The following is a 9,764-nucleotide window of genomic DNA, read 5'->3' as shown; positions in this document are numbered from 1 at the left end:
GATTTTATTGTGATTCGATGTTCCAAACATTGCTCACTATATGTCTGTGGCAGAGAGACTAGAAAGCATGAGAAAATAATGGAAATAACATTTCCTCCAAATATGTGCTTTCTATTTAAAACGTTGAACTGTCTCTGAAGGAAAACAAGAGTTTTGGTGCAGGGACAGCCAACTAACACAAAAATAATAGTTTGATATTGTTGATGCGATACAACATGATATATAGTGGAAAATGATATCCCGATGTGTAACTGTCCATATTTTTCCCTTCATTACTATTTGATAGGCGTTTTAACGGTCTTGCTGTTATAAATGTAGTTCCTTATTGACACCATTGAGGTAGGGTTTGTTAAGATGACAGATTAGTTTATCGTAGCTTCTGGCCACTACTGTATATATTTTCTTATCAAAAGGAATACAATGAAATATAATGATTAAAGATATGCTTTTTATTAAAATGTCCATAAGCAGATATAGCAGAAAAGGAACAACAAATAACAAATGCAGCGTGTATAAAATAGTGAAGGTGAAACACCCTGAGACGCTATTATCTCCCCATAATAGTTGATTGTTCCATTAATCAAAGATATAATTAATCCTTTAAATCCCTTTTGATTCTGTCCTTTATTGTGATAAATTGTGATATCCTCAAAACATGTGTAACAACGCATGTGGTCTGTGACCCACGCTGACAGGACTGTTTTAATATTCCGATCTAATGGATGCTGACAGAACTGTTTTTTATTTCACTATCTGATGGGCGCTTCATGAGAATTTAAACTGAATGAATTTGAATGTTTTGAATAATTTGGAATATTTTTGAGGTGATTCCTCACTTGAAGCAGTACAAAAATACTTTTAAACTTTCAAATTAATTCAGTTTAAATACTCATGAAGCACCCATCAGATAGTGAAATAAAAAACAGTTCTGTCAGCGTCTATGTCAAACATCCGTCCAACATATAAGGTCAGTTTCCTGGACCCAGATTAAGTTTACTCCTGGACTAAAAAGCATGTTGAATGGAGAATCTCCATTGAAAGTAACTAGTCCAGGATTAGGCTTAATCTGTATCTGGGATACCATCCCAAAGAGCAAGACATACTTTTTTCCCCTAAAAAATAGGAGTTACTGTTTCCAGTGCTGTTTCCAGAGTACTGTTTCCAGCCCCTTCCATGTCCACCAATCCCCAGTGGGCTCCGATGGAGGTGATCCCGGCACCGTTGAAGCGACCGCTGAGGATCCTCAGCTCATTGCCCATGTTGGTTGGGTAGAAGTTGAAGGAGACCTGGTTGGGCAGGCCGGCTGACAGAGTGCGCCCCATGTTGGTGGTTAACACCAGGTAGCAGATGTAGTCTGCTGGGTTGTACTTCCCAGACACCTCGACGATGGCCTCATCATTAAACAGCTCCATCTCCTGCTTTACACTCCCTTCGTTACCGAACACAGGAGACCAGGTGTTGCCGTATCTCAGCTGGAACCTAAAACAGAGGAAGCTTTTCACGTTGGTTGTGTTTTGATAAGGCACATTCAGACCGAGACAGCAGGTAGCGTCAGAGAATATCAAGGAATTACATTTTACATTGTACTCTGGTTTAGATACGATAACAATATTGTTTGGTCATAAACTGAATATGTAATAAACACAACAAAGAAAGAAAGAAAGAAAGTCTGTTGGGTAAGTTGGACTGTCAGTGTTGGGTAGTGTAGTTGGACTGAGTCAGTGGTGTTTGTTGGGTAGTGTAGTTGGACTGAGTCAGTGGTGTTTGTTGGGTAGTGTAGTTGGACTGAGTCAGTGGTGTTTGTTGGGTAGTGTAGTTGGACTGAGTCAGTGGTGTTTGTTGGGTAGTGTAGTTGGACTGAGTCAGTGGTGTTTGTTGGGTAGTGTAGTTGGACTGAGTCAGTGGTGTTTGTTGGGTAGTGTAGTTGGACTGAGTCAGTGGTGTTTGTTGGGTAGTGTAGTTGGACTGAGTCAGTGGTGTGGTGTTTGTTGGGTAGTGTAGTTGGACTGAGTCAGTGGTGTTTGTTGGACTGAGTCAGTGGTGTTTGTTGGGTAGTGTAGTTGGACTGAGTCAGTGGTGTTTGTTGGGTAGTGTAGTTGGACTGAGTCAGTGGTGTTTGTTGGGTAGTGTAGTTGGACTGAGTCAGTGGTGTTTGTTGGGTAGTGTGTTTGTTGGACTGAGTCAGTGGTGTTTGTTGGGTAGTGTAGTTGGACTGAGTCAGTGGTGTTTGTTGGGTAGTGTTGGACTGAGTCAGTGGTGTTTGTTGGGTAGTTGGACTGAGTCAGTGGTGTTGTTGGGTAGTGTAGTTGGACTGAGTCAGTGTGGTGTTTGTTGGGACTGAGTGTAGTTGGACTGAGTCAGTGGTGTTTGTTGGGTAGTGTAGTTGGACTGAGTCAGTGGTGTTTGTTGGGTAGTGTAGTTGGACTGAGTCAGTGGTGTTTGTTGGGTAGTGTAGTTGGACTGAGTCAGTGGTGTTTGTTGGATAGTGTAGTTGGACTGAGTCAGTGGTGTTTGTTGGGTAGTGTAGTTGGACTGAGTCAGTGGTGTTTGTTGGGTAGTGTAGTTGGACTGAGTCAGTGGTGTTTGTTGGGTAGTGTAGTTGGACTGAGTCAGTGGTGTCTGTTCATGGGTCAGGGTCTGCTCACCCACTGATGTAGTTGTTGCTGTTGTAGTTGTAGTAGTAGTAGTAGTAGTAGTAGTTGTTGTTGGTCTCCCACACTCTGACTCCCGTGATGCGTCCCTCACCGTAGGAAGCAAATGGGGTGCCACCTCCCTGACCCACCGCAGAGGAATACGAGTAGGGGTCTTTGATGGCTAAAATAACATGGCCAAAATGTTTACTATATTTACTATATTAATCATACATATTTATATACATCATTTTATTTTTAACAACACATTTCTGAAAGATCTTTACATTTTGAATAAAGTGCAGATCAACTAACTAAAGTACATTCTGCAATGATTTAATACATTAGTTTATGTCTCAAAGAAGAACTCCTAAGTCTAACTGAAAAAGGCAAATTGGTGAAAGCACAAAAGCTATTATTTAATAATTATAATTCAGAATTGTATTCTTATAACTCACGCAAAGCCAAGCAGCCAGCCAAGAACATTGTGACAACCAGGATTAAGAACATTCTGCAAAAGTGAGGCATCAACACTTAAGACCTTTAATTTCAGTCAATTTCACTCTCATTACGTTTCACTTTAAATGGCAAAACTTGAAATAATGTAGTTAATAATGTTTTTCATAGTAGTTTGTCAAAACAAATAAGTCATTTTACCTGTCAGGTCAGTGTTTCCTAGGAGGGAAAAGAAAATAACCTTTTGAATTGTGATGTAACAAACAACAAACCATTGTTGAATGTGAAATGTTATAAAACAGCTCTAAAAAGTTGAACCTCCTCTTGTTTACTACAATCACTCTTGCAGTGTTAAGCTACTGTCACGTTAAAATAATGTCAGATCATTGAATTTAAATTTAGTGGCAAAAGGGCCAAAATGTTTGTGCCCAAGTACCAAGAGATAATGAGTATTAACTTCATAACATTTCCCACACCAGTATTATGCATTAAATACAAGTGCACATTTTCAATTGAGTTAGTTGAGTAGTTACCCACAGTGCTATCTTGAGATGTGTGTGAAAACCTGTGAAAGCTTCTTGTCTCTCTGTCTCTGCCAGGTCCTTCTAGTCTACTGCTTCCTCTAAGAACTGCATTTATACCTGCTGAACATTCCATCAGTTCTAGATGGAAGGAGCATGACAAAGAACACCTTTAGTCAATCACTATTGAGAAGTCAGACATTGTTTACTAATTGGTCGAGGCTACTTTGGGAGGGAGTATCAAGGAAGTACTATAAGGAAATAATAATTGTGTTCTTTTGAATTGTAACAAATTAATGATCTGAAATAGGGATTAAAAAAAGATACAATCTAACAACCGAACAATTAAAATAATATACCAACATCGTATGAATGTGTACGAAAATCGCTCAAAATCAGTCTCCCAATCTTCAGTTGTTTTATTACACCAAGAGGAACTCCTTCCCTTCAAACATTAACATGCTGAAAAAGACATGTGGAGCTGGTCACTAACAGGATGGTTAGTTCATTGGTTTGCTCAAATACCTTCAGTATTTTATTGTAGAATATTTGTTTCAGAACATGTTTTTCCATTTAATTCTAGAGGGGCAGATGAGATTCTACATTTTCCGTCTCTATTATTTTCCAACGTTTTCTGCAGTCTGTTACAATACTCACATCTTCATTAAATCACTGGCAACCTGTTCATGTTACTACAGGAAAACAATATGATTTCATGTTCTGCAGATGAACCAGATAAATATCAGTAGAAGTTACAAAGTGATAAAATAAAAGTTTGTATACAGATGACAAGGTGAAATACCCTGAAGCACTTGTGACTACCTATCCATAATATTTGTTAGTTCAATTAACACATTAATACAAATTCATAATGTAGGACTTAAGTGCTAAAAAATAAAAATACATTTAAGAAAAGATAAGTTAAAAGGTCAATATAAATCAAAATTGTAATTTGAACAACTTTTCTGTATGTAAGTTGAGTTATCTATTTTCTTTTAGTTGGGATAAATTGTGAATTTATCTCAATAACTACCCATTGGGCACAAACTGGTTGAACAAACGTTGTTTCCACATCATTTTAATGAAATTATGTTGAACCAATGTGGAGTAGACTTTGAATTGTCGTCTGTGCCCAGCTGGTAGCTCCCCTTACTATAAGGGCACAAGGCGAGACCCAAATGCGGACTCAGGAGGCAGATGGTTGAGCTCCGATATTTATTATAACAAAGAGAGTAGGCAAAGACAAGTCGGGGACAGGCGAGAGTTCATAAACCAGGTCAGAGACCAAACAGTACCAGGCGATAGGCAGTCTCGAAGTCAGGCCAGGCAGGGGTCAGAAACTAGATCTGAGTCCAAAACAGTATACAAGGGGATAGGCAGGCTGGTAGTCAGAACAGGCAGAGTGGTCAGGCAGGCGGGTTCGGAGTCAGGACAGGCAAGGGTCGAATCCAGGAGGAATAGAAATGAACAGAGGTTGGGAAAAATAGGGGCAAGGAAAACCGCTGGTTGACTGGCACAGAGAGACAGGAAACACAGGGATAAATACACTAGGGATAATTAGCGACACCTGGAGGGGGTGGAGACAATCACAAGGACAGGTCAGCCAGATCAGGGTGTGACACTTACAAAACATTTGTTTGCTGTATAACGCTAAGATAACAAGCTGAACTAATGTATATTAAATGTATTTTGATAAACTCAATCTTACTCATCTTTTCATTTGTTGTGGTAAATACAACCTCAAATGTGACCCGTACGTGACCCTCCTCCTTCATTGGGGTAACCTCAAAAATAGCAGTGTGCATATTTAGAAAATACTCAATGATATTCTAAACATTCAAATTCATTAACCTTCAAACGGCTGAGTTAATTTATCTTAAATACCAAAACAGTCCTGTCAGCGTCTATGTCAAACATCCAAATCGTAAAGGGTCAGTTTCCCAGACCCAAATTAATTTTACTCTTTGACTAAAAATCATGCTCAATGGAGAATCTCCACTAAAAGGAACTAGTCCCGGACTAGGTTTAATCTGTTTCCAGGGAACCAACCTAAAGATTGAGACATACTTTTCCCCCACAAATTATTTCCAGCCTTTTCCAAGTACACCAATACCCAGTAGGCTCCGATGGAGGTGATGTTGGCACCGTTGAAGCGACAGCTGAGCGGCCTCAGCTCATTGCCCATGTGGGCTGGGTAAAAGTTGAAGGAGACATGGTAGGGCTGGCCTGCCGACAGAGAGCGCCCCCTGTTGGTGGTGAACACCAAGGTGTAGATGTAGTTTCCAGGGTTGTACTTCCCAGACACCTGGGCGACGGCTCCATCTCCTGCTCTTCACCAGCATCGTGACCAAACACAGGAGACCAGTTGTAGCCGTATCTCAGCGGGAACCAAAGAAACAGAGAAGGATTTTCACAATAAATATAGAAATTGTGTCTGTTGAGTAGTGTAGTTGGACTGAGTCAGTGGTGTCTGTTGGGTAGTGTTGTTGGACTGAGTCAGTGGTGTCTGTTTATGGGTCCAAGGGTCTGCTCACCCGCTGATGTAGGCGTTGCTGTTGCAGTAGTAGTAGTAGTAGTAGTAGTAGTAGTTAGTAGTAGTAGTGGGAGTTGTAGTTGTCCCTCACCGTAGTAAGCAAATGGGGTGCCACCTCCCTGAACCACCGCAGTGGAATACGAGTGCAGTTCATTCATGGCTAAAATAACATGGGCAGTATATTCAGTATATTAATAAGAGAAATGTATGTATACATCATTTTAATTTCACCAACACATTTCTCAAACATCTTAACATTTTGAAAAAAGTGCAGATTAATTAACTAAAGTACATTCTGCAATGATTGAATCCATCAGTTTTTGTCTCACGCATTGTCAACTAGCTGACCAAGAACACTGACGGACTGGAGGCTGCTGAAGGGAGGACGGCTCACAATAATGGAACTGAGCAAATGGAATGTCATCAAACACATTCAGATCATCTGTTTGTTGTACTTGATACCATTCCATTAAGTTGGCTCATGTCATTACCACGAGCCCATCCTCCCCATTTAAGGTACCACCAACCTCCTGTGGGGACAAACAAGATTGAGAACATTCTGCCAAAGATAGTCATCATTACTAATCAAATCAAATCAAATGTATTTATATAGCCCTTCGTACATCAGCTGATATCTCCAAGTGCTGTACAGAAACCCAGCCTAAAACCCCAAACAGCAAGCAATGCAGGTGTAGAAGCACCTAATGACTTTTCATTTCACTCAGTTTCACTTTCACTCCACTTCACTTCAAATGGTAAAAGTTGAAATGATTTTGTTAATAATGTTTTTCATAGTAGTTTATAAAAACAAGTGAGGCATTTTACCTGTCAGGTCAACCACCCCTAGGGGGGGAAATAACATACACGTTTTACCTGTCAGGTCAACCACCCCTAAGGGGAAATAACATACACGTTTTACCTGTCAGGTCAACCACCCCTAGAGGGGAAATAACATACACGTTTTACCTGTCAGGTCAACCACCCCTAGAGGGGAAATAACATACACGTTTTACCTGTCAGGTCAACCACCCCTAGAGGGGAAATAACATACACGTTTTACCTGTCAGGTCAACCACCCATAGAGGGGAAATAACATACACGTTTTACCTGTCAGGTCAACCACCCCTAAGAGGGAAATAACATACACATTTTACCTGTCAGGTCAACCACCCATAGAGGGGAAATAACATACACGTTTTACCTGTCAGGTCAACCACCCCTAAGAGGGAAATAACATACATGTTTTACCTGTCAGGTCAACCACCCCTAGAGGGGAAATAACATACACATTTTACCTGTCAGGTCAACCACCCATAGAGGGGAAATAATATACACGTTTTACCTGTCAGGTCAACCACCCCTAGAGGGGAAATAACATACACGTTTTACCTGTCAGGTCAACCACCCCTAGAGGGGGAAATAACATACACGTTTTACCTGTCAGGTCAACCACCCCTAGAGGGGAAATAACATACACGTTTTACCTGTCAGGTCAACCACCCCTAGAGGGGAAATAACATACACGTTTTACCTGTCAGGTCAACCACCCCCCTAGAGGGGAAATAACATACACGTTTTACCTGTCAGGTCAACCACCCCTAGAGGGGAAATAACATACACGTTTTACCTGTCAGGTCAACCACCCCTAGAGGGGAAATAACATACACATTTTACCTGTCAGGTCAACCACCCCTAGAGGGGAAATAACATACACGTTTTACCTGTCAGGTCAACCACCCCTAGAGGGGAAATAACATACACGTTTTACCTGTCAGGTCAACCACCCCTAGGGGGAAATAACATACACGTTTTACCTGTCAGGTCAACCACCCCTAGAGGGGAAATAACATACACGTTTTACCTGTCAGGTCAACCACCCCTAGAGGGGGAAATAACATACACGTTTTACCTGTCAGGTCAACCACCCCAAGAGGGGAAATAACATACACGTTTTACCTGTCAGGTCAACCACCCCTAGAGGGGAAATAACATACACGTTTTACCTGTCAGGTCAACCACCCCTAGAGGGGAAATAACATACACATTTTACCTGTCAGGTCAACCACCCCTAGAGGGGAAATAACATACACGTTTTACCTGTCAGGTCAACCACCCATAGAGGGGAAATAACATACACGTTTTACCTGTCAGGTCAACCACCCCTAGAGGGGGAAATAACATACACGTTTTACCTGTCAGGTCAACCACCCCTAGAGGGGGAAATAACATACACGTTTTACCTGTCAGGTCAACCACCCCTAGAGGGGGAAATAACATACACGTTTTACCTGTCAGGTCAACCACCCCTAGAGGGGAAATAACATACACGTTTTACCTGTCAGGTCAACCACCCCTAGAGGGGAAATAACATACACGTTTTACCTGTCAGGTCAACCACCCCTAGAGGGGAAATAACATACACGTTTTACCTGTCAGGTCAACCACCCCTAGAGGGGAAATAACATACACGTTTTACCTGTCAGGTCAACCACCCCATAGGTCAGGGGGGGAATAACATACACGTTTTACCTGTCAGGTCAACCACCCCTAGAGGGGAAATAACATACACGTTTTACCTGTCAGGTCAACCACCCATAGAGGGGAATAACATACACGTTTTACCTGTCAGGTCAACCACCCCTAGAGGGGAAATAACATACACGTTTTACCTGTCAGGTCAACCACCCCTAGAGGGGAAATAACATACACGTTTTACCTGTCAGGTCAACCACCCCTAGAGGGGAAATAACATACACGTTTTACCTGTCAGGTCAACCACCCCTAGAGGGGAAATAACATACACGTTTTACCTGTCAGGTCAACCACCCCTAGAGGGGAAATAACATACACATTTTACCTGTCAGGTCAACCACCCATAGAGGGGAAATAACATACACGTTTTACCTGTCAGGTCAACCACCCCTAGAGGGGGAATAACATACACGTTTTACCTGTCAGGTCAACCACCCCTAAGAGGGAAATAACATACACGTTTTACCTGTCAGGTCAACCACCCCTAGAGGGGAAATAACATACACGTTTTACCTGTCAGGTCAACCACCCCTAGAGGGGAAATAACATACACATTTTACCTGTCAGGTCAACCACCCATAGAGGGGAAATAACATACACATTTTACCTGTCAGGTCAACCACCCCTAGAGGGAAATAACATACACATTTTACCTGAGGGGGGGAATAACATACACATTTTACCTGTCAGGTCAACCACCCCTAGAGGGGGAAATAACATACACGTTTTACCTGTCAGGTCAACCACCCCTAGAGGGGAAATAACATACACGTTTTACCTGTCAGGTCAACCACCCCTAGAGGGGAAATAACATACACGTTTTACCTGTCAGGTCAACCACCCCTAAGAGGGAAATAACATACACGTTTTACCTGTCAGGTCAACCACCCCTAGAGGGGAAATAACATACACGTTTTACCTGTCAGGTCAACCACCCATAGAGGGGAAATAACATACACGTTTTACCTGTCAGGTCAACCACCCCTAGAGGGGAAATAACATACACGTTTTACCTGTCAGGTCAACCACCCCTAGAGGGGGAATAACATACACGTTTTACCTGTCAGGTCAACCACCCCTAGAGGGGGAAAT

At 41.8% G+C, this 9,764-nt stretch overlaps 1 protein-coding gene across 2 annotated transcripts; it reads right to left on the bottom strand.

Moving 5' to 3' along the window:
• Positions 1–428: 428 nt before the first annotated feature.
• Positions 429–3,764, bottom strand: LOC121843429 (zymogen granule membrane protein 16-like). Of its 2 annotated transcripts, none has more exons than XM_042313013.1 (5): positions 3,624–3,764; positions 3,288–3,305; positions 3,089–3,141; positions 2,646–2,814; positions 429–1,479 (listed from the first exon to the last, which is right to left on the bottom strand). In XM_042313013.1, exons 3-5 carry the CDS (start codon positions 3,138–3,140, stop codon positions 1,113–1,115), a joined length of 588 nt encoding a protein of 195 aa, XP_042168947.1. In that variant the 5' UTR covers position 3,141; positions 3,288–3,305; positions 3,624–3,764; the 3' UTR covers positions 429–1,112. The 2 variants fall into 2 exon arrangements, with proteins under 2 accessions (XP_042168947.1, XP_042168948.1); XM_042313014.1 differs by having other exon boundaries at positions 3,620–3,760.
• Positions 3,765–9,764: the final 6,000 nt, after the last annotated feature.

This window comes from Oncorhynchus tshawytscha, unplaced genomic scaffold, assembly GCF_018296145.1.
Source record: "Oncorhynchus tshawytscha isolate Ot180627B unplaced genomic scaffold, Otsh_v2.0 Un_contig_6599_pilon_pilon, whole genome shotgun sequence".
Lineage (NCBI taxonomy): Eukaryota > Metazoa > Chordata > Actinopteri > Salmoniformes > Salmonidae > Oncorhynchus > Oncorhynchus tshawytscha.
The sequence above is the reverse complement of the archived record's forward strand: the minus strand, read 5'-3'. Positions and strand labels throughout refer to the sequence as shown.

Excerpts from the sequence above, each read along its gene's own strand:
- LOC121843429 (XM_042313013.1), bottom strand. The coding sequence starts at position 3,140 with ATGTTCTTAATCCTGGTTGTCACAATGTTCTTGGCTGGCTGCTTGGCT. Across the intron at positions 2,815-3,088 it reads GGCTGGCTGCTTGGCTTTGC|CCATCAAAGACCCCTACTCG; the intron begins GTGAGTTATAAG and ends ATGTTATTTTAG. Across the intron at positions 1,480-2,645 it reads AGCAACAACTACATCAGTGG|GTTCCAGCTGAGATACGGCA; the intron begins GTGAGCAGACCC and ends CCTCTGTTTTAG.